Source organism: Empidonax traillii, unplaced genomic scaffold (genome assembly GCF_003031625.1).
Source record: "Empidonax traillii isolate 1590-97213 ecotype Southwest subspecies unplaced genomic scaffold, ASM303162v1 scaffold511:size449868, whole genome shotgun sequence".
NCBI lineage: Eukaryota > Metazoa > Chordata > Aves > Passeriformes > Tyrannidae > Empidonax > Empidonax traillii.
Window position 1 is genome coordinate 285845 of NW_020955704.1, and position 25274 is coordinate 311118.

A 25274-nucleotide genomic window follows, 5' to 3' on the forward strand; every position below is an offset into this window, starting at 1 on the left:
ACACTTTGTCTATAATCAAAGAATTTCCATTTGCTCTCAGGTGTCACATAGACCAACAAAAGTAATCTTGTAATTACAGTGTTGTCCTGTATATGAAGGCCAATATAGTAAACAAGTTAAATTTTAATAATACCCTTGATATCTTAAAAAAAAATTAAAAATCATTATTTTTTAGCCTTATGTGAGCATTAACCAGACACTGGTCTCATTCTGTAACTACCTTATTTTTCAGATACATATATGAACTTACTTTTTTTGAAAAGAGGACAGTTGTCTTATTATATCATGTATTTGCTTCTCCACAAGTGGAATGTGAGTAGTGGATTCCTAGCTAATCAGCTGAGGGAAAGCTGAGAAAGGAATGTTCCCATGCCATATGCAATCCTCCACCACCCACAACTGTGGGTCCTGGCTGTGAGGTAGAGAAAAGGTCCAAATTATCTGAACTAGATATTCCCACCTACTCAGCGACATCTTCAAGGAAAGAGCAGAAATTATCACGGACAAGGTAGTCTTTAATTCTCCATCTCACTGAGCCAAAATTGCAAGATTAGGAGGGATTAATTTCATATGGAAATCCCAGCAAATAACCTCCTGGGACAACCATGCTAGCTGAAGGCAAAAGGGTTCAGCACGGAAAAGAGAGAGACTTTATATCCCCATCCCTGACTCTATGAACAAGCCCAGGGTCACAGATTTGCAGAAGTCATATGCTTTTCCTTTTCCAAGAATATATAACCACACACCTTGATGGAAAAAAAATAAAAAGTAGAAAAAAAGTCAGCAAGTTCAACCTTCCAAGTGCATATTGCTTAACACTCAGTATTGTGAATTAACCAATTTTCCCCATCCATTTTGAGCAAATGTAACATTTGTCTATGTTTTTATAAAGTGCTCTAAAATCTGGGTGTTTCAGTACAAAATAAAACCATTGCAGCTGAATGCCTTCAGTTGTACTGTCCTGTTTACTAAGTAAATCCAAATTTCTACGAAGGACTAATACATTAAAGATGAGTTAAACTATTAAAAGTACCACAAGTTCATGAATTGGGCTCGATATCTTACTCCACACCTATATTTACTTTAGATTTGGGCAGAGAAGTCCTTATTGCTGTCAAAGGTATTCATGAATATCCAGGGGGAACAGTGTCTTAGGCAATCACTTTTTTTTTTCCTGACTACCTGTTTGTTGTAATACTGAGCAAGGACTATAAATTTAGTTCTGTAGCAATTACATTAATTTTGGCTGCATTTTGTGTCCATCCTACACCCCAGTCCTGCAGGATCCTTGACTTTGTCCCAATGCCTCACAAACCAGTCTCACAGGTCACCCATGACTGGGCATTCAGTAGCCATAATGCAAGGAAGGAACAAGCCTGAATACATATTTCTTGGGCTTTATTAAATTATTATTATATTTAAGTCAGCTACTGAAGTAACTGGCAAATTTACAACACTTATGTAATAAAACATGTTGCTAATATTATATCATCATGATTTGACAGAAATCTTGACAACTAAGGGGAAAATACGGATAAACACACATATTAAGCAATTTCAAAAGATGTGACTGTTTCAACCCAGCATTGACTTCTGAGTGCATTTTATTACTCCTTTGCCAAAGCAGTAATCACTTATTGTCAGTGTTTTACATTGCTTTTCTTCATCCTACTTTATAAACCATGTTTCTTCCTTAAAACAAAAGAGCTTCGAAGTAATCCTAACATGAGAACTGTGACCAAAGTTAATCCTTGCTCCTTAAAAGGAATGTTTTACATTTATATTATGATAAGGCTAAAGTTTGTACTGTGATATTAACATGGAAATGATATTTCAGAATTAGTAATGCTTATACTCTTGTTAAAATAAGAAACACTACTTCTCTTTCTTTTACAGGATATTGAAATTCCACTCAAAAAACTGTGTGCAATGTAAACACAAAATTAAATATAAAAAGCATTCTTCCAAATCTTCTGTAAAAGAAAATAAAATATATGAAATTAAATTCTCATTTTTGCACCTTCCTAAATACACTTGACATATGTAAGCACAAACACGGAAGAATATATTTCCAAAGGGGAAGAAAGAACACATGCTCAGATATTATCTGGGAAAAAAATGCATTGAAATTCCTCTGTGATGAATAGACTTTTTTTTCCTCCTCAGGGTGACCTCTACCTTCAGAATATGATGGTTTTATTATGATTAATAAATTTCATTTCCACAGAGGAAAGGAACAGTGTCAGCTTAAACTTAAAGCAAGTGGGTTTCTTTTTAAATGCTAATTTTTAAACACGCCCTTGCATGACACCAAATTTAGAAGCTCAGAAGGTTAGCAGAATAGATTCTGATTTCCATGCTGAAAATAGTAAGAAGGATTTAAACTATACTGTCACACTGCAAATCAGTAAGCTGCTTCAGTCACACAGACACTGGTGCATTTATTCACTATTACTGCCAGCATGCTTACTACTCATTAAAATTAGTGGCATTTAAATGCTTTGTGATCATTTACACTGGAAATAATCATTCTAGGTAAACAATTTACTAAAATTTAGGACTAGTACTTTGAATAAATTAATAGCCAATGGGATTATCTGTGTATTCCACAGGATGTTAAATCAGTGTATCGAAACGAATTTGGGCACCCACAAATCTTTGTCTAAGAACACATCTGATGAATGATTTTGATGTATCACTAATTAGCACAAGGTATGTCCCATTAGTTTCCACTATCTGGGACAAGTATTCAGGACATAATGGGAAAAAAACCTGTTTGCTAGCATTTTGTTACCATACTGACAGTGGTTCTTAAATAGCTAGACTAACAACTGAATGGGAAGTAACTGAGAAAAAAAGTGTAGCCATGCTAACATCTGTAATTTAACTGTAAACTACTCAGCATCTTACTCAGCATCTATGTTCTTTAGTTATGCTGCTTCTCAGTCTTGTCAATCATCTTCAGCAGAGGTCTTAGAAATGTTAAAATACTACCTAAAGGACAATTTGTTGCCCATGGAACAAATGAAAAAAAAAATTAAAAATGGGAATTTGTGAGATTTATTTTAGTAGGGTTTTTTAAATGGAATATGTAAGTCTTCGGTGGTAGGTGTTGTTAAAGTGTCTCTGATTATAATTGCAATTTTAGGATTTTAAGTTCTTTAGTACTATGGCTGTATTTCTATACAGTTCTAGCATAGACAGTGGAGATCCAATACTGGACACATTTAGAATAACATACAAATTATAGGGTTTGAAAGCAGCATCAGTAAGGAAAATTTCACCCTACAAAATAAGAACCAAGTTAACACATTTTTTCACATCTACACGTCACTGGAGGAAATAAAGAAAATTATGAACCTGCTTAAGAATTATGAAGATAGAATCTAAAAATTGGTCACTAACTCAGCTAAATCTGAGCTCTCACACCCCATTACTTGCCATATCACAAGCAAAGTGTGTATACCACTGAAAAGCTCATATTTTTAAGTTTTCCAAAATATTATCCATTCATTACCAGCTTTGGTTATAACTGAACAATCAAGTGAAAAAAACAGTTTCTTCTTCAGACCTGTATCTATTGAATCTTTAACCAGAATAACCTTAAATTACCAAAATTTTTGTGCTGAGAATTACTACTGAATTTCACAAGGAACAACTGAAGGAGTGGGTTGTGGTGAAGTCGGAGTTGGTCCAGTGCAGGGCGCTTTGGTGCTCCTGCCTGCCTGGTCCCCCAGGGAATGGGCATCGCTGCAGGATGTGCCTCTTGCCATTGGCAAGGTGGCACAGGAAGGGCAATCCACAGCTCCCCTCTGGTAAAGGTAGAACTCAGGGAAATTTTAGACAAAGATGTGAAGATTTTAGTAAAGAATTGGAAGGAATATAAGGAAAGCAAGGGTAACCTGGCCTTGTCCAGATAAAAGATTCCAGTAACTATCACAGTGCTGTTTCTCTGGGTCACGTAACTGTGATGACATGAGCAGCAGAGCTCCTTATTGACCACACCAGTCACACACCACACTGCTGAGCAGTATTTCAGGCTTGGTGGGTCAAACCTGTGCAGCAGGGGTGGCCCCTTAACTTAAAATTCATCTCACTGCCGTAGGATGGCATCTGCTTCTGGTGTTCAAAGCACTTGCTCTCAACCAGTTACTTCATTTGAGGTATTAACACCGATCAACTTTAGGCATTTCAGTCATCTGAATGACCAATGAGTCTCTCTCCATATCTCAGAAGGAGAAAGAGGTCTCTGGAGTTTTAACTTAAGACCAAGAAAACTGAAATCTGCTGATAAAAACAGTTTCTGGTCATTTTGCTTGATTGGAAAGGTTTAGGATGCTAAAATTCTTTATGCAAAGTTTTAAATGCACATTATCAAACACTAAGGTCATTGCACTAGATAGGACCATAATATACTTTATTGCATATCATCTTCCTCTTTCATAACCTATAATGTAATAGGTCACAAAGAATGATTTGTGATGTGGAGCAGAGAAAGAATTGGGAAGAGACAGGCAGCACAACAGGGAAACTTTAAGGCGTAAGGGATTTCCTATCAGTACAGCACTACTATTCCTTCACAGAGATAAGAAACTTGACCAGGGTCTTCTAGGAAGAGGGTGATAATGAAAGGTTTCCATGAAAGGATCTTCATAAATATGTCACTGATGAAACATTAAAAGCAGTGTTTACTTTTTCCTGCCAGTTGGAGCAAGGAGAAACTTGAGAAGCCTATGCAGAATTTTCTGTATGTAGAGATGAATTTCCAGTTCTTGACTGTTCAATTATTTATGTTGCAGCTCAATTTGGCCATTTAATTTTCTTGTTAATTAACAGGCCTATTTTGCAGAAATTTTGGTTACTGGTGCTGAGGTGTGGTTTTCGTTTTTACTTCTGTTTGCTAACTTGTAGCTTCTTTTGAAATTTGTGATATGTTTACAGACAGAAAAAGCTGAGCTACCACCTTTTTAAACATTGAGATAAATATGAGTGGTATTGGTTACTTTGCAGAAACATAGAAGTGTAACAAACAGCAGCACAGGTGACTTTCCCCTGAGCTGATGCTGAGTAACTGCTATGGAGTAATCGCAGGGACAGACCTCAGCTTAAAAACTTTCATTCAAGCTTCAGTCTTGCTGTCTGGATTTACACAAATGTGGGAATTTCAGTTGATGCCTAGTCAAAAATCTAACATAATAATTCTACGCTGCCACCACCATCTTTCTGTGTAGCCTCTACCTGAGAAACTGAGAATTCATATGAAGTTCTTTAAAAAAAGCCACTGGGTAAACTGTGGCTTACCATCAAGTGACACCTAAAACTAGTTCTATTCCAATGAAAACCAAGTATTTCTTTGATCTGTAAAGCATTTTCCTATTACTATTGGTGTTATATTTCAGGGCAATAGACCTTGAAGAAGTTCTTATCTAGTTCAATAATAAATATACTGAGTACTTTGTTTATTAAATTTTAAAGCAGTCTTTTGTGCTTGTGTGTAAAGTTCTGCAGAATGCAACCAGAGTATTTTTTGCTTTATGTTTTAAATGGAATATGATAATCTCAAGATACTAAAACTGAATCCTTGCTTATTTAATTATTGTATATAGGCATACAAACATGCACACACACAGACCATTGTTCATGTGCACTATTTCCAGGCTACCAGAGAGAAAAAAAATCCAGTTGCTTCGTTAGAAAAAAACAGCCCAGAAGGTGCACACATGCTTCTAACGCACTTGTTGAGGACAAACACAGATTATTCACTATTCCTGTTATCAAAGGAGCTTCACATTGCAAATCCTCCATTTACAAATCACAGAACCTCAGCTTTACTTAATCTTGTCATGTTGTCACATTTGACTAGCCATGCGAACTGACCTAGAACTGCGAGCACGGGGAAGGCAGAGCTGTCAGAGAGATAGTGACAAAGATGCCAGAAAGGGCTGCCAGTGTTTTCACTGGGTGAGAAAAAGGAATTAATCAAACTTCATGAAAGAAGAACAGAGGATAATCAAAGTGTTTACTGATTTTTATCAACTGATCCAATAGCTGAACATCTTTACCACACAACCACCGAGAGCAGTAAAAGCTGTAACAAATGGAATTCCATATAGGCAACTATTTATAGCAGCAGTAAACGCAAGTTAAAACTGCCAACATAAAGGACACTTGAATTTATAGAAGAAGTTTAATTCTGTGCATTAGTGCAACATTTCCTAGTCTTTCCAGAGCAAAAACTTCAGTATCTGCTATTTTTCACAGGGAACAGCAGTACAGCCTTAAATAAATACTAGCACAAAGACCTTACAGATGCTACTTCATCGTCATTTTTTATTTGATTAGTGGAAGAGCATAATATAATAATAAAAGCATCTCATAGAAAATGGTTATTTTCCCAGTCAAATTGCTTCATGAAATGAAGTCAAACCCATTGGTAGCAACACTAAAAGGGAAGAACCTCTCACAACTGAGCATATGTCTTCACACAGTAATTCTAACAGGCTAAAGGAAATACCTCTGAAGCTGCATTCTTCCAAAGCAGTTTGGATTATACCCTCTCAAAATTCTTTTGCGAGAGTATAATCTGATCAATACCTCCTCCCAGACACACGAATAGGTCAATGAGATGTATGCAAGTATGTATGGCAGAATTTTGACCGGCTAAAATTATTCATATAACACAGAAGAGGCAGGTTTGCCACAACAGGCACTGTAAACATTTTAAGCACTTCATCCAATACTGATTTGCTTTTAAATAAGTATTTCCATATTTGCTATTGCTTAATGAACTACATTTGAGGCAAGTGTTAGTGCTGACAGGTTAATGATGGTATAGAGGAAAATTGCAATGATTGGAGCAATTGCATTTGTTAAAAATGGCCATTATTCTTTCTCTTCAAATATTTCAACAGTACAAACTCCAATGTTTGTTTCCTCAAGCTGCCTGCTTTCCTGGAGTTATAAAATGAAATCTTTCAGAATGTTTAATCTATTTTGGAGACTGTATCTTTCTCCAAGTGGAGGTCAATAACTTAATCTAACACTGTCAACTTTTAAAGCTTTACAAAGCATTTCCTTTGCGTGCACACACAAGCACACAATTCCTCCTCCTGGGGCTGATTCTGCTCAGAAATGTAAATAAATACAGTCACAATTGGACAGATGTTATATCCACTTCCACCATACTTCACTGTAAATTCAGGTTTATATATACACTTGCCTCTCTGTTATTTCAAAACCATAAACTGCAAATACATTTGGGAGAAAAATAATACCAAGCATGCATCCACACTGGATTATTTTGTTTGTACATGGAGGTCACATAACAGTTAAAAATGGGAAGAAGAGGGAGAGAGTAATATAAATCTGGAATAATGATCCTGTCTCATTTTTACACAAAAGATATAAAATGTAATATGCAGGTACATCCGAGAATGCACTTGGAAAAGAAACTAAAAATACTGTTTCTTTACAAACTATGAATTTTGATCTTATAAAACCTAAAAGAAAAAAAAATAGATTGAGCACTGATTTGAAAAATCCACTAAAAATGCTAAAGATGCAAAATGAACGACGTTTTCTGCAACCTACATGTAAATAAACCAAGGGTTTATTCTGGGTCTCATTCTGATTTATCCAGAGCCTGACAGGGCAAGATGCCCATTGCCCCCCATCAGCCAAGAACCTCAGGATTAATTTTCCCCAAATGTAGCTATGGTCAGAGATTTGCTAGAGGAAGGTCTTCAAGAGATCCTTGTTAAAATTCCATCATCAAACTGCTAGGAGGTTTCTGATAGTTTCCCTGCCTCTGTTCTAGCTCAGATCTGTTTGCAAACCCTTTAATCATTCCTGCCAGAGAAGATCTATCCCAGAAGTGCAGAACTTCTCTTCTGAAGAGTAATTATTTTTAGCCTCAGAATGCACTGGATGCAATCAAGAGTGAAATGCTTTTAAATTTCCCATGGAAGGATCCCTCTGGCAGATACCTGAAGAGGTTTTCCTTATGCAATGTGCATTCAAGAACAGATACACATATTTAAACAGAAATGTGTATATGGACACGATGTCTGTTCATTAACACATTTATCTACTCCAGATTACTTTATTCCCAAATCAAATAAGATTATCATGTGGCTGAGGGCTAAGTATCCTCTGGCAGGAATGATAAAGTATTAGGGAGAGAAGAGTGAATATTACCAGCAGAATCACCCAAGACCTCCCATTTCCATCGGAAGAAAAAGTTCCAACCAAAACTTTCCTTGTTATATTACTATTTGTAGTCTACGAAGACACACATTCTTTACAAGGAAACAATACAAACATACATATACTCACATTTCAAACATTGAGCATATTATCAGTATCTTCACTTTATACCAATTTTACAAACACAGTTAAATCACTGCAATTTTGTTTAGGAGCACTAAAAAAAGGCACTATAAAATCATACTGCAGGCGTTTTGCATGCATCTGAAAAACCACAGGAAGGTTAACTTTGGTTTCAAAGGTTTATGTATCTCTATATATGCTCCATGTATTAAAACAGAAAACATCAGGTAATAAATTACTTGCAACTCAACTTACAGATTCAAAAGACCAAATTCAACTTTGGCAACTTGAATCCCAGGAATGTGGGCCAGAGAATTAATTTTTTTTATAAAGCCAAAAGTCCTTTAAATTCCATTACTAAAACTTTAGTATATTAGAAACAGTAGATACAGGCTTTCATTAGCTTTCCACTTTATACCTTACTGCAAAAAAAAGGCACCTACAGTCACTTATGACGGATGTGTTTATCATATGGTCAAAAATATACCTAACAAAAATACCTTATGGTTGAATCAATTCAACAGAGGTAATCAGCTGGTAAACTGAAAAGTTTTAATGAATATACAGAGAGATGTATTTCCTTTTGTGTAAAGTTCACTGAATGTACTGATAAATAAGAGTGTCATATTTTTGACTGGAATTCCAATAGAGAATGTGTATAATAGACTCTTGGGCACTTAAATTGTGCTTCAATTGAGGGGAAAAAAATGTCTTCATTAGAGCAGTAATTAATGCTTAGAAGGGTTCACTCTGCAAAACAGGCCCCAAAGACCCCACATCTAACTCAAGAGTTCCAAGTATAAAAATTGCTAAAATAATTATATTTATTCTGACTTAGAAAGGCTTAGATTTACAAATTAGTAGCCTTCCTACTAGAGCTCACTCCAATGAAGAGCTGAGCTGGAAGTTCAAGGGAAATAATGGAAGCGAAAATCCAAGTCTAGTGACGTCAAGAATGTGACAAGTGTTGACTTCTCAAAATGTATTTTATTTATGATATAGGACTTGGAAAATTCCATGTTAAATCAAGTTTTATTACAGAAGAACTTTTCAGATTACCACCAAAGTTGCTATAGCTAGCATAGACATTACTACAATTTTAGCATATTTTGGGTTTAGCTATGATTTTCTTTTTCATAAATAAATCCTCTTCACTGTTTCTATGTAGAATATTATGGCATAAACAGAAATCTCATCACCTTTCACTTATTTCTGCTAATATAAAACTCTATAAATAAACACTTCTTAATACCAACATTTTGTTTCACACTATATACCCTTTCATCCTTCAATATCAGCAACTTCTATGAACTTGATTTTTTGCATAACGTTTTTGGCAGAAAAAGTCCCATCACTTATTACTATTGATTTTGCCTTTTGATTTCTTATGCAGCAATATAATACCATCCTTACCTGAATTAAGACTAAACTTGTTCAAACTCTATTGCTTAAAAGAGAGAAAATCCCTTGACATATTCAATATATTTACAAAATACCATTACCTTTTAAAGACATTATTCATTCTTCTGTACCCAAGGTTTACAACACAATAGTATATCAAGACTTTTTACTTACTAGAGAGCGATCCTCTGAAGGCATAGACCCTCTCTCCCACTATCTTATCCATAGGATAGACTTTGTGAGTGCTTTAGGGTCTGCATTACCCTTGTGGGCATCATTTGCCCCCAAAGAGTTGAAAAGAAAATTGTTACATCTATAGCACTTACAATGTCCTACAAACATCTAAAAGCCTTCACCCTTTTCATCAGTTCTGCTTGGTTTGGCTTTTTGAAAGTCCCACTCTTGATTGCACTGCCCAGTAAGTTTTTATCAGAAGGTTTAACACATCCTTATGTACTAGGCCATATGATATTTAAACTGGAAATAAAACACCAAAGTCAGCACAATAACCTAATGGCTTTTCTATGGCAGAACCTACAGGCTGAAGCTATAAATTAATCAAACTATCCCAAAGATTTATACTCTGGACTTTCCTAGGCCTTGTCTTACGATTAAATGCAGCATGTGAAAAAGGATATTGAGACCTGGATGGATGCATCAAGAAGTAGCAATGATTGTTACCTGCAGAGGTGTTACAAGAAATTTCATCTGCTGCAACGAAGACGAATTGATTTCTGCAAGAGAAGATAAAATTCACAATACTGCTTGCTGACTGGGAAATGTGCTAGCTGCCAATTGACTTGATGTTTACAGATGGGGGAGGGGAAGGGTGCTTAATTTTAATGAATGTAGCAAGAAAAAGTGTTGACGTATTTCAGTACTATTAGAGTTCATAAGGATCATGAGGTAGACATGCTGGGACCTTTTAAATGAAATAATGGTGACATTTGGATATGGACTATGTACAAACTCTTGCATTGGAAGCTTCATGTTTAGTGTTACAGATATGTCAATATATTTATGAAGTCTAATAAAAATAAAACAATATATTGATATAGCTATTAAAGGGCACTACTGCAAAATATGTAAAAAGCGCTTTGGAAAAAAAAAATTAAAATTGCAATTTACTTTGTGCATCTGAAAGAAGGATATTGAAAGTAAAATATTTTGCTTTTTCTACATCTAATATAACTGCAATCAGAAAATTAATTTTCTGCTATTTGTTAAAAAATGACATAGTATATTCTCATATACTGTCATCCAAATACATAGAAAAGTCTTTTGCAGAATCTTAGGAGAATAAGCTAGAGATATGAGTCATTTAATATAAACCTTCTCTTGCAAAATTCTTTTATAAACCAGGTAACATAAAAAGAGAAATGCTAAACACACTAATATTTCATAATGCAGAAAACTTCATTATGCCACAAATCCTGATTTGTCCTTTCCGAAGTCAAGGCAAACAGGATTTGGGTTACTGGAAACCATGTTTAAGGATTAACATCAAATGACTCCTTTATATGCATATACACAGCTTCCTTGCAATATTTTGGTGTTGTGCAGGATTAATAAAGAACCTGGGTGAAGTGTTAACACTTGGGTTCACAAGTTTTACTTGTTTTACTGTTTTACTCCCAACTGCACTGAGCTCCTGCCTCCTGCACTGCCTGGCATGTAGAAAAACTGCAAATCTCTGTTCTGCACAGCTTTAAAATGCAAGAGCCTAATAAATAGGAGCCAGAAGGAACTAGTTCTGGCTAGTATTAAGAACTACCTGGAAAAACTTAGCCCTGCAAGCGTTAAATACCCTGAGGATGCTACTGAAAACTATTTTGTTCAGGAGCAAAAGTCTCTTGAGGTAACAGAGCCTTGAAGATTTAAACCCCAAGAGAACAAAATCTATTTTTACTACTTCATCTACAAAGTATTAGAGAGAGTTGAAATTTCTCATTTAGAAATCTGTGGACCTTGTTACTTAGAGGTTTACATTTTGGGGGAAAAAACAAAAGAAGGAATCTGCAATCCGTACTACAGGGACAGAATTGATTACATACAAAAGCAGTATCTGACCACTGCCTCTGCCCTACCAGAGATACTTCTAGTGTGAACTTAGTGATCGAACTGAATATTCTTTCATTATCACCTGGATGTACAACTGGTAGTTTTGTTCTTTATTTTGTCATCTGCAATAGTTTCAAAAGCTAATGAGATTTGCCTTGCATGTAATGCTAATGACTTGAATTTAAAAAAAAAAAAACAAAGGGGGATAAATTTCACAATGTAAACACAGAGCTACTCTGCGTTTCTTAGGTAGTATAATTTGTCACTGTATTTACTGCTATCACCTCTTGTGATAATTATACAGAGAGAAAAAGTTAGAGGCTTGCCTAAAAGGGATTCAGTCAGTTGCAATACAGACTTTCCAGCTACTGTTTAACAGAAAATCCCTCTGATTCATTTCTATAAAGTCATTAAACTGCCCTCTCATCTAAATGAAAAGATCACTTTTCCTTAAAAACTGTCTCTGAAGTGGTTACTGAGAAACTCCTTTTTTATCTCTGCTCAGAACAGTGGAACACTGAGCCCCAGACACTCTATGTTCAGATGCCAAAGTACAGAATTATCTGCAAGGATAATATGCCGGGTTAGTACCTACAGAAAGAACCCAGAACACCCTGCAATTTGTCTTTTGCAATGACAAACGTTATTGAAACTGTTCTGAAATCTTACTTTTTTTAAACCAACTCTTTAGTGGTTTTCGGTAGAAGAATAATTTTAAAAAAAAAGTAACCCAAAGGGATATCTATTTAAAAACCATCTACTATAAGCATTCCTTGTTATACTGCTTCATAAGAAGATATTATTTTCCATGTGTTTTGATTTTGTAAAATTAATTTCACAACTCCATAAGTAAGTTTTAAAAGTAGAAAGTTACGTACTGGTCAGCATAGCATCTGTGAGAAGAAAAAGACTAGAAGCTGGAGTTCAATAAGCCAGTTCATTTTTATTTATATAACTAATTAGGTGTTATTTGTAACAATTATAATAAATTCTTTAGAACTTGGATATCTTCAATGATTTTACAGTGGCAGGTTTTTATTTAACTAAATTCTATACTACTGTTCACATAGACCTAGAGGGAGAACTGCTCATCACTACACAAGTTTTCTTCCTAAGTGTGGACAACCCCAAAGTTTGCAAAAGGAATCCTTCAGAAGGATTAAGCTGACATTGAGGTGCCTCATATTCCACCTGTCTTAAAAGCAGGTGGAAAACAGACCTGGCAAAGGACACGTAACCCAGTTCAGTCCTTTGCAAATGCAGGGCTGTTCCCTTTAAAGACCAATTTTCTGCACTAACTGTACTGAGCATACAAGGCTTAAAAATCTCACAAGGAAGAGATGATGAAAATTCATGATGCGTTTTAGGTTGGTTTAGTGTTCCTCATCACTTCTAGACTTTTAATGATTCAAAAACGTACAAGAAATGTAAGTGGACCCAACTTTATTATACAATAAGCCCTGCTCTATTAAGATACAGAATCACTCCCATAATTTAATTTGTGTATTAACAATGAAAGTATAGAACTAAATTTTTACTGCTCGCTGGTTTATACTTCAGATGTAAAAGAACACAGATTTCAACATGAGAAAACATTATTTTTTTTTTTGTTCAAATAAAATTTTAGAAGTTGTTACTGAATATAAGGGAGATAAACAGAAAAAAAAAAACAACTGAAAGGATAACATGACTAACACATTGATCTGAATGTACAGTTAAGATACTCACACCCTGAGCTAAGTGCAATCCTTTTAAGTGCAGGGCTGGCACTCTTTGGCAGTCTGAGCTCTCTGATGGAAACCCAGACAGTGTGGGTCATGAAAATGTGCTGCTGGGACTCCAAATGGCTGTGTTCCATCGCAGCAGCCACTTCCCAAGGGCAAACACTCTGCATACTATTGCTCCTCTCAAGCCTATATATCAATTTCTTATTTCTTCCAGCAAATTGAAAACTAACACGTTTTTTACCAGTATGGTAATAAAGATATTTTTCAAGTTTGAAAAAAAAAACAACCCTGTTTAAACATTTGTTATGTTTCCTGAACTCAGACAAGAACAGAAGGAGAGGACAACAGAAGTACTATTAAGTGATTTAGATGCACTTTCTTCCTTTGGGGTAGTTATTGAACCTGCATTACACCATCTTCAGAAGGTTTGAATATCTTCTAATTTCCTCTGCTCCATTCCCTGTAGTCCCTTTGGCAGACTCCTAATAAACACATGCCTCTGAGCCTCCACATCTGACATAAACCTCCCTGTTCCAGCACCTGTTCTTTCTCTCCACCAGACCTTTTGCATATCCAACACATTACATGCTTGCTTTCTCTCTCCTTGATGCTGTTAGTGAGGTGAAATCATGCCATACTGTAGCATAAACCAGAGTTTTGTTTTTTTTTTTTCCCAAGATCTTTAATCACTGGAGCCTGAGCCTTACCCTGGCTATGACTGTTTAGTATACAAAACTCCTTCTGTGAAGAAACCTTGTGTGAATTTTTGCTGTCCTAGAAAGATGCAAGCTGTGGTAGAATGGACAATAGCTTTAGGAGAGAAATCTCACCATGCTCTGTCAGTGTTTCCATTCTTGGCATTATTTTTCACAGGGTAGCTTCAAAGTAAAAAGAAGAATAGTTTTCTACCTGCGTCTTTCTGTACTGCACCTTTTATTATAGGAGAGCTTTTACTACAAGATTCTTCATTAGCAAAGTTAGAGCTTATCATTCCCTCAGGAATGATCTTCAGTCATTATTAAAACTAATATTTTGTATTGGGACAGGCATGGGGCTTGCACTATAAAACCAGGTATTGTTTGAAAGTTTTTGTGATAGCATGAGGTGGCCAGGAAAACTTCAGCTGTCAGAATCACACCCACACTCTGCAGCATCAAATTTAAAAGAGAATAACAAAATATTTTTCAGGTGCAGCTTTATCACCGGACTAAAAGTACCCTGTTCTAAATGAAAGCAGGCCACTGAATTAAAAAATTTGTATAATAGAGTATTAAACCAAAATATTTAAGCAGGTGAAGAACAGGAGTTTAAATGAAGCTTGACTAAAGTTTTTTGTTATATATACTATTTAGTGACAAATATTACTAATAACAAACTACTTCAGTAAATGTTATATACTCACAGAAATTAGGCCTTCTGGACTATTCAACTTTAAAGAAAAAAAGAAAACAAACCCAACTCAAACTATAACCTAATTTCTTCAGCCTGTTTATACTACCACAAGCTTATTAAGAGGTCTTAGATGTCTCATAAATGTATTTTGCCAGTACTTTCCCTTACTAAAAAAAAAACACCTGCCCATTTTTCAAGAAGAGCTCTCTTTCACTGTCTTGCTTCACACAAGTCACATTAACTGTGCTGAAAGAGTACAGGAAAAAACGTCCACATGTCAATTCTAAATCATCCTGACCTGATACAGGAGCCACATGCATATCAACACTGAAGGGAACCTTAGGTAAGGTCATATATGTGAAATTTAGTAGAAACATGCCAACAGTTTGTAATTCCTATTTGTAGTAAATACAATTTCTAATTACTAAAGCACTTTTAGCTTTTAGCTCTACAGAAATCTTTTCTGTAAGCGTGTTTAGTCTTGACTCTCTTTTTAAATTGCTTTTAATCTACATATTCTGAGAGTTTCTAGTTTAAGGTATCTGATATTCCACTGAAGTTGATTAGCTTTTGGTGCATATGTTCTTTACATGCTCCATCAGGAAAAATTAAGTTAGAGTATTATCAGCAATTCTGTCTAAGGAACTTCTCTTCAATGTTTTCTAAAATTCCCTTTACATTTCCCATCCTCATAAACACTAACAGCAATGATCTCAGCTACTGGAGTGTTAAATATATTTCAGAACAGTGAGCAAAATTCTGCTTTGTACCATCTTCAATACAATACTGAACTTTAGCCTCCTTCACACGTGGACAAACTGGGAGATTCTGCTCACTGTTAAGTTGGGGTAAAAGTCTTCTTTAATACTGAAACTCTAATAATTCAGTTAAACATTAGTAGATACAACATTTATTAAATTTTCTACATCTAAACAGACTTTAAAATAAAGGTCAGTGGCAACTTAAAGTAGAGTGGAGCTCAGAAAGAGCAGAAACTTCCAACAGATTGGGTACAGACCTGGTACAGACTCCCCCACTGATCCTGCCTGACACATAAGAGATTTGCCTATTTTACTATTGGTAAATTCAGAACCTGGAAGTGGAAGAGAGGAAGAGATTCAGAGAATAGGTCTCAGTTGCTGGGGTTTTATGACTTGAGGGCTCTAACTATCATGAAGCACAATTCCAGCCTGAGGTCAGGATAGAATGTCACCCTGAGGGCTACCATGTCATTGTCCCACCCTGGGAAAGAATGTGCTCCTCTGTGTCTGCACTACTCCACGTTCCTAGAGAAGCACCAACCTACTACTTTTCCCCCCCTGCACTCCTTGGCCCTGCTGCTCTTCAGATGTACAGAACCTCTCCCAGCTATGTCTTGGAAATTCATATATTTTTGCCCCTACAAGGATAGAAAGGACTAAATGTTCTCTATGTTCTCTGTTCTTCCTAAACAGGTTGAATGACAGTTGGACTTTTCAACATTATTTATATTTCAAACAGCACACGATTAAGTACAAAATCTTTGCACACACCTAATTTCACCCAGCACTCACAGAAGTTTTCAATCCCTCTCCTTGGCAACACAGAGCTTCCTTAAAATAGAAACCATACTAAAGGTCAAGAAGGATTTTAAGAAATCAGGACTTCCCTAAAAATAACCAAACTAGCTCTAGGTAATTTGAAATGAAAAGAAATTATCATCCACTAATATACAGTGATTATGCTTCATACACGTGAATTCTTAGGTTTTGCTGACAAACTTCACAAAAGTAGACAAATAATTTTGCTTAACACAGAGGTGCAGACCCCCTCCCAAAAATACAGCAACTGCTGCAAACAGTGCAGAGCCCTGGAACATCAGAAATGAAGATGAAGGAAAACACAATAGTGAACAGAAATTACAGTGGGAAGATGTAAACTATATTTACTCTGTTAAGTTTTTCTGGTAAGACCACCATGGGATTTACAAACACAGCCAGTATTTAGAGTTCAGGGATCAGAATCTCAGCCTGTAAAATTGATGCAGCTTTACTGAAAACACTGACTTCACAGGAGTTATTCCAAACTCTATTCTCCAAGGATCTGGGGCTAACTATGGAGCGTAGCAATGATTTTTCCCAGCAGAGTTGTACACCTATACATTTCTCCATTATATTATTAAACATATTATTTTTCCTTCCTGCTCTAAATGTTAAGGTTTTGCTGCTCTTGTGAGGACTCTAATGTTGAGGGCTTTTTCACTATGAATTATAATATAGCTGACAACTGGCTCCTTGAATAGCTCCTGCAATATTCAAGGAGGGACAAAGTTTCCCTCTAAAATCCCTTTATTAAGTCCTCCCCAACTCCCTCCTTCTGGTGTCCTAAATTTAAATATCAAAGCTATCAAAGAATTTAAACTTTTTAATGTTAGCATCATAACTATAATTAGAAGGTTGATTTTTGCTATTATTATGCTTTATATTCCCATTACTGTAAGATCAAAGTACATTATCATACTCATAGCATTTGAATCACAGCACAAGACACCTAAACAACTTCACAGCCATACCTATAAGAAGTGAGAATAAAACTATAAATAATTCATGCAGTATCAAGCTTCAACAACACTAACAGTAACTGGTTCAGCCTGATGTGCATCAGGAAAGTATACTTTTACTTTTAGACTAATTTCTTCAATGTCAGGTTCTTTTTTTCTGCAGAACTGTTCAACTTGTTTTTGAACAACGGAATTGTTCTGCTTGTTCAGCCTAATCACTAATAATGATGCCAAGACAAAGAGGAAGAGGTGGATATTTTGCTTTCCTTGTCAGAAGGTAATGCTGTCCTACCTCCACCATTCCTGACCATTTCACTAAATGCTCTTTTCTGAAATTTTGAGGTGGGTCTTGGAAATAGATAAAGGAAAACCCTGCATCAAAATAAATTAACATAGCTACTTCTGCAACTATTACTGCACAGAAAACACTAAAGCTCATCCTCACTGCCCAAGCAAAGGCAGCTCATCCATCTGCCCGGGCTCAGCTGCCACTCCAGAAGGTCCTGTGTCCCCCTTGCCTCCCTGGGTCTCTCACATGCCCTTGAGTGTCTGAAATGGCACTAAATCCCTGCTTCCAGGCAGCTCAACCAAGCCCTTAATTTGCCTGCCAGGTTAGTCACCCCTGCATTGCTTCTCATTTGCGTCTTCTTTGTGCTCAGCACAGGACATTTCAGTGTGATTTAGCCAATGACAAGATGTCTCTACTATAACTCAGAATGCCAGAGACAGCAGGAGACAGAAAAGAAAAGAAATCCCTCATTAAATTTCGTCCTGCCACTACTCACACAACTTCTTGCACAGGAATAATTTGTTTTAATACCAAAAAAGTACTTTTGCAATTGCAAAAAGCACACCTTCAAGGAAAGGAAAAAAAAACAAAACAAAACAAAACCTAACCTCTAACTCCTCTGAAAACTAATGGAAATGTGCATTCCCAAGACCAGTGATATGCCTGTATTATTCCATTTGCTCAGAGAGAAAACAAACAACCAAACCAAACAAAAACAAAACAAGGACAAAAAAAAAAAAACACCTAAAGGGAAAGATGGTCAACAGAAGGTTCTTTCTCATAATTTGTATTCTCGTGTCAGGCTTTCCCCAGCAGATGGGCAGGCAGTTTTTTTAGCCTTCATACTGAACTAGCTAAACAACCCATTCAAAGGCTACGAGAGAGAGGTTCCTTTTAGAAAAGCCTGACCCTGTGGCCATAAAACAGGTTGGAGAAAAGAAAAGGTATCCATGCTGCACACAGGGCAGATGTAATTCTGCCATGGCAATGTCTTGTATACAAACTCCCCTTCTCCCTCCTTCCATTACCCTCAAAGACTGCATTAAATCTTATTTTTAATATATGTCTCACATAACAACCAGTGGAAAAACCTGTGGCCCTTTCACCTTTCACATTAATGATCTACACACTTTATTTCCTGATTTATTTATTTTTTAAAGAGTATACAAATAGACTTGGGTCTAAGTCATATTACCTCCTGTATCAGTGGCATTTTTCTACGTATGATTACACAACGTTAATAATTTATATAATAAAAATATATATATTTATCTGCAAGAGGAACATGGGTGATTTTTTAGTAGATCTTAACATTTTAATATGAAACCTAAAACTAATAGTGAAATTGTGAATACAACAAAACTCCAGAGTAGAATTCAAACTGATCTCAGTGGCATAACTGCTCCAAAATTATTGGTCTTTTACTGCAATTAACACACTCTAGACACTTACATTAAATACTTGAAGAAGTAGTACTGTAATTTTACTTCAGAAGTGCTCCATGTCAGCCATGTAAATTGATGGCAGTATGATCCAAGACTGCTAAATTAAGGCTATTTTTGAAGTCTTCTAATTTATATTTGAAAATTTTGGTTATTACTGTGTTTTGGACGAATTGCTCACTCTCTTTAGGGCAAAGACTACAGCATTTTGAAGTAGGCATTGGGTAAGTAAAAAACCAATATTTTATCTACTAAAATACATAACAAAATGTACATTAATTTTAATGGGGGATTTATTCTTTACGTAGATCACATAATCTTTAAAATAATGCCTCAAAAACATACTTTTTTATTGGTTTCTGATTTCAAAATGATTACTATGGTTTACTAGTAACCGTCATTTTAGCCACAATAAAATCTCCTAATATACAGAGTTATGATTATAAACTTATATAGCATTATGAAGAGCAAGAGCTCTTTCCCTTTACATTATATTAAGTTTTGAATGGCTTTACCAATTACTTGACAGCATAATTTTTTCATATTATAACTAAAATACCACATAAATGAAAACTTTACCAGGATTATTTAAGAATTCATTGAAGAAACGCAAAAGGAAGTTTAGAGGCTGGTACAAGTTTGGTTTAAATGAAGACTTACTTTTTTTCTGCATAGATATGAAACACCCTACAGCAGTTTTCAGAAAAAAATTCTTTAGGATACATGGGTAGAAGTTCTATTCCCATTCCTGCTGTATTTTTACAATCTCATGTTTGCCCCAGGTGGGTTCTTAGAGTATTAGAAACTTGACAAGCCCAAAGGTATGTGGAAAAAAAAAAAATCTATTTAAATACCTAATCAAATGCTTTCGACTCCTTTGAGGTGGGAAACGCTACAGTAAAAACATGCAAGAGTGTAAATTGCCTCTTTCTTGATTAATTTCTTCAACATTGTTATTTAAAGTTTGTTCTTCTAATACTTCCTCACCTTGCCTGGAGCACATTGCAAATTACACGGCTAATCCATACAGACCATATCCATGTCATTCCATTTTTTATTAATAACATTTTCACTCCTTCATCTTCTCTCTGATTCTCCCACAATGCTCTTAATTCCTCCTCGGTTTTAAAGCACTCAGGTTGACAATACTTAGAGCGTGTTCTAATCTGCCTCTTTGTGGTCTATCAGGTCAATGATCTGAGAACTAAAACGTGTATAATTAGCCCCTGACATGTCCAAAGGAACTGTTATGGTCTATCATGTCACAGGCACTGACCCAATAGACTGTAACAGTTTTGGTCTGTTGGATTAGGAATCAATGTTTTAGTAACTCCCTAACACCACATTTATCCACTCTGCTGAATACAACACTCTCAAGTATTTTAAAGCCACACTTCCAATACCCTCTGAGAGCAAAGTCCATATGATCTAGCAGGGAGATAAACCCTACTTTAAAAATATTAACCAATCCTTTTTTGGCCCCTTTTTTTAGAGAAAAAGTATGCACGAAAATGCCTCAAATGAATATATTCACAATCACAGCTATTTATTACCAACTTCTTTGTTAAAGTAAGAAACTCCCAAGTTGAAAGTCATGCTACATAACCTGATATAGGCTTGGATCTATTAAAAAGCAAGAGAGGACACTGAAGTTGACATGTACAGAAGAGGAGCACTGATTTTGGGTTTGGAATATGATAAGCATTTAGCAGCTCTTGCTGTGTTCAAGGAGAAACTGGAGGCAAAGGTACCGAGCACCTTAAGGTTGGAACACTTGAGGAAGCCAGGTATGGAAATCTAGGTTTAAGTGTAGCTCTACCTTCTCTCCCAGTTTTTTTTTCATGATTTCCAGCATCGATGTCAAAACAGATCTCACAGTCATAGCCAAGCCTTTCCTTGTCTATGGGGATTCTTAAAATATCCCTCAATATTACAAGGAAGGACAACAAAGATTACAGTTAAGGGAAGCAGGAGGAGAGTGTGAGGGGAACAAACTCTGACAGGAGAAAAGTCTAAGAACTGGTGTTTACCATCATTCTTGGCAGTACCACTAAGCTTTTTCACTACTGCATCACCTCAGCTTTGAACTAGTGGAGTAGTTTTAATAGTTTCGTGGGTATTACAAGAATAGTCACACTATACACAGATGAATCAAGCCTTCAGAGTATCAGTCAACATGTTAATTCCACCGAGTATTGAAGGAATGTATTAAAATACCAAAGCAGCTTTCTAGAATTGGCAGAAGATTATATTTTTATGAAATGTAATTGCTTGCAATGTTTTCCTACGTTAAGATGACTCACTGTGTCTCCCCAAAAAGCACTAAATCTACAATATTCTAGAATGAACCATGTTTCAATTGTTGGAAAGTACGGTATACACCACATTTTTATTTCAGGAAATTCCTATTTCAGGAAGTTCCTTACTACATTAAAATCCCTGCTCACAGAGTTTCAAACTCTTTGATTATTTTTTTCCTACTATTTTTTTCATTATTCAGAATCACCAACTTTTACTTTCTAACTCATTCACTAAAAGGTACTGTTATGGTGATAGCATGAGTCATATACTCTATTTATTCCCAAAACTGTGATCTGAAGGATGAATATGGACCATGAAATATTAACATGATGAGAGTGACCCACTAGTTTATCAAAGATCAGACAGACAAAGTCTAATAAGTAGATGGCCAAATCCATTACCTCTCTGTAACAGCCAAGTGAATGATTTGATTTTTATTTGCAATAATAGGGAATAAACAACTTTTAGCTACCATATAGGACATCCAAGAAAAAAGCTAGACCAGTAAAACATCACCACATCAAACCTAACCATTTACAGAAGAGAATTATTAAATATATGCTCCATTATTGCTGTTACAAAAGCTAAACAAACCCTCTGTACCTGCTCAAGGATGCTAACTGAGCCTTTTCATCTTCAAAATTTGAGTAGCCTAGGACATGGGTTATACAATTCTTGTTTATGGACCATCTTGACCCCCAAACCTTTCCATTTCTCAGGATTCCACTGGTATACCAAAATTCAGAAAGCTTTGAAGATCCCAGTTGGGAGTAGAAGGGTAAATTATCACTATATTCCAATTTTTTTCCTCTTCTAACCTGTTTCATTTAGAAATTAAACCTGTGTATAGAAGCTTTTTCTCCTAAATCTTAAAAGGTAGAGTAATGAAATGAATGAAGCACTACATTTTAAAATATTTATGCTTCTATAAAATTATTTAATGTAAAATTAAACTCTGGCTGAAGATGTTATTCTATTTTATATGCACTCAAAATCTTATTTTTTAGTATATATCTCTAGTAAGATCCTCAATAAGATAAAATAATTTGAATAAAACTATAGTGGTTTTCATTGTTTGTTCATAAAAAAGAAGATCCTATAATCTAAATTATATTTAAAAAAAATATGGCTAGAGACATTCATATTTTATATTTTGTGTATTTTTATTCCTCATTCTAAGTTTTCATTCCTTATTGAGTATGTTTCTGATTAAATCAAATCTGCACCTATTCTATTTTTGGATAATCTGATGACAAATATCAAGTATTACTTTCAACTACTTGCCCAAAGAGAACTGGAAAATATATTAAGCTCTAACTCTGTAGACACTACTATTTTGACAGAACTGAATAAAACACACAGACATGTTAAAAGGGTAAACTATTAGAATATTAAGATTTTACCAGGAGTAAGATTTCAGATCTGGAATATACATAATTTCCATATGACAAAACCTCCTCTCTTAAATATTATATAAAATCCTAGGTATGACCACAGAACATGTAACACAAACTGAGAGTGGAGGAAAAAAACCAAAATATATTTTATACTACAAAGTGCTATGCGCAAAATATTTTGGGAAATGCCTTTTCTTTTTTTAAAAAAATGAGTGGAAAAAAAATAATAAAAAAAAAAATCAGCTTCCAGTGATGAGGGATCTAATCCAGACAACAAAGAATTCAATGGGGACCTTCCCATTGTTTGGAGTGAGGTTTAAATCTGACGCTGTTTCAGGGGAAGGGGGTTGTGCTGAGAGCACAACCCCTCGGTATCTGTGTGTGTGTGCACGAGTGATGGATGGGGAACGTGTGTGTATATATGGACAGACGGCCAGACATATATAAACACACCTCCTGGCTGGGCACAGGGGTAGCAAGCAGTACAAGTGGGATGATCTGCCTTTCTGGCTCACTTTTGGCAGGGGTTGGCTTTATCACACTACCACAGACAGTTCCATAAATATCGCTGACCAAGTTAATATGCAAGAAAGGAACATATTTCTTACTCGGATCGGAGATGCAATAACCAAATCATAGAACACAAAACCAATAGCCAATCAATGTGAATAAGTCTGCCCATAGGCTTAATTCAAGCAAGCCATTCACTGAGCTATGTGATGGATCTGTCAAATCCAGTACAGCATTACAGACATACCAGCAACACCAAGTGAACATGCAATGACAAAATGACAATACGCCCCACTGCCATGCTTTGACTTTTTCTACCTCGTGAATATAAAACTTGATGACTTGGTTAGTTTCTCTTACTTTAGACTTGGGCAGAATCTAACAACTATTATTTATTTATTTTTTAAAAAAATATATTGAATGAAAGATGAATAAAAGCTGTACAAATATTTTATTGATATCTGATTTAGTGTCTTTTGCACATCCTTACAACTGTTGTTTCCAAACATGCTCAATTTAAAGAGTTTGGCAGGCAAAGCTCCAGAATGATGAAGAATATATACAGATCAGTAGATCCCCTGTTAGCAGTTATACTAGCTGGAAAACTTATCAGAAATATTTTAAATCCTAGCAAGTTAAACATGTTTTGTTTTGTTTTGTTTTTTGTTATCCACTGAAGGAAAGACCTTCAAATCTTTAACTGCAATTTAGTATGATGACAGATCACATGGTATCAAAATTCAAATCTACATGTTTTTGAAGTTGTATTTAGCTATTGCATTGCCTCAAAAATAAAAAAATGGGCCTGTTTCTTTGGTGGTTTTGATCCTTAGAAATGACTGGAGGGATCTGCAAGGTCTATCCTGTTGTGAAATTGGGTTTATGAGAAGATGACCTATCTTAACAAATACTTAGGGGTTTGCATTGATTGGTTCCATGATATTTCCTTGTCACCTGATTCTCCCCTATATATCTGTTCCTTGCCTATTTCCAGCAAACAAGGATACCATTGCATTTCTTCACAATAGAGCCCTTTTACAGTGATCATTATCCATCGACTTGGTGTATTGATTGTGGAGTCCCAAATCTTTCTCTTAACCTTTATTTTTAATTTACCAAAACATGTCTCCAATCTAAAGATTTCCTCTTTCCATCTCCTAACTTAAGAAGCATTTCAAATATGGAACACTGCCATTCATCACATATATGAGTGGTGATCAGAAAAATAAAGCTTTTCTTATTTTTTAAATTAGTATGAAGTAGTATTTCCATGATATGCCACTGCTTCAATAGTGAATACTCACTAGTCCTCAATTAATTTCTCTGGTCATCGTTTTTTTACATAAACAATAAATATAGCTCATGTGTAATAAAATTGAAAAGGGGCTCAAATGAACACTAAATAAGTGTACAAGGAGATATGGAATCTTCAGTGTTGTCAGAGGAGTGCAGGTGATTATTACATTGAGAAGAAAAGATAGAAGCAGTTGTACTGAACCATATTTCAGCACTTTCAATACTCGTAATTTAACAAAAGTTGCTAAATTAAATTCATTTTAAAAGTTAACAAAGAGTTAAGGAAATTAAACAAACTGCAGTTGTGAGTAATCAGAGGTATCCATGTTTGCACATAGTTTCCCACATGCAGAGAAATGTTTGAGCAGATTGTTATTTGTTTTGTTCTCTATGCTAGTTTTGGGATTCTCTCATAAAGAAACTCAGTTACGAGATTTGTAATTAAGACAAGAAACCATATTCATTTGGGGGAAGGAGATCGAAGATGAGGGTTAACCACATTTAAAACGAGAAGCTAAATTAAAAAAAAAAATCCAAAAGATGTAAAATTCATTTCAGATATTGAAAATTATGCAAGCAAAGACAGGTTAT

At 35.5% G+C, this 25274-nt stretch overlaps 1 protein-coding gene across 10 annotated transcripts in view; it reads right to left on the reverse strand.

The window, feature by feature from the left end:
- The window catches only part of RBFOX1 (RNA binding fox-1 homolog 1), a 122834-nt gene that overhangs the window by 4715 nt on the left and 92845 nt on the right, over positions 1-25274 (reverse strand). For 4 of the 10 annotated variants that reach the window (XM_027896691.1, XM_027896690.1, XM_027896686.1 and 1 more), the window contains one exon: positions 10411-10463. The exons of the other annotated variants lie outside the window; for them this stretch is intronic. In XM_027896691.1, the coding sequence (XP_027752492.1) occupies positions 10411-10463 (53 nt within the window). The remainder of the gene's footprint in view (positions 1-10410; positions 10464-25274) is intronic. 10 annotated transcript variants of the gene reach the window in all.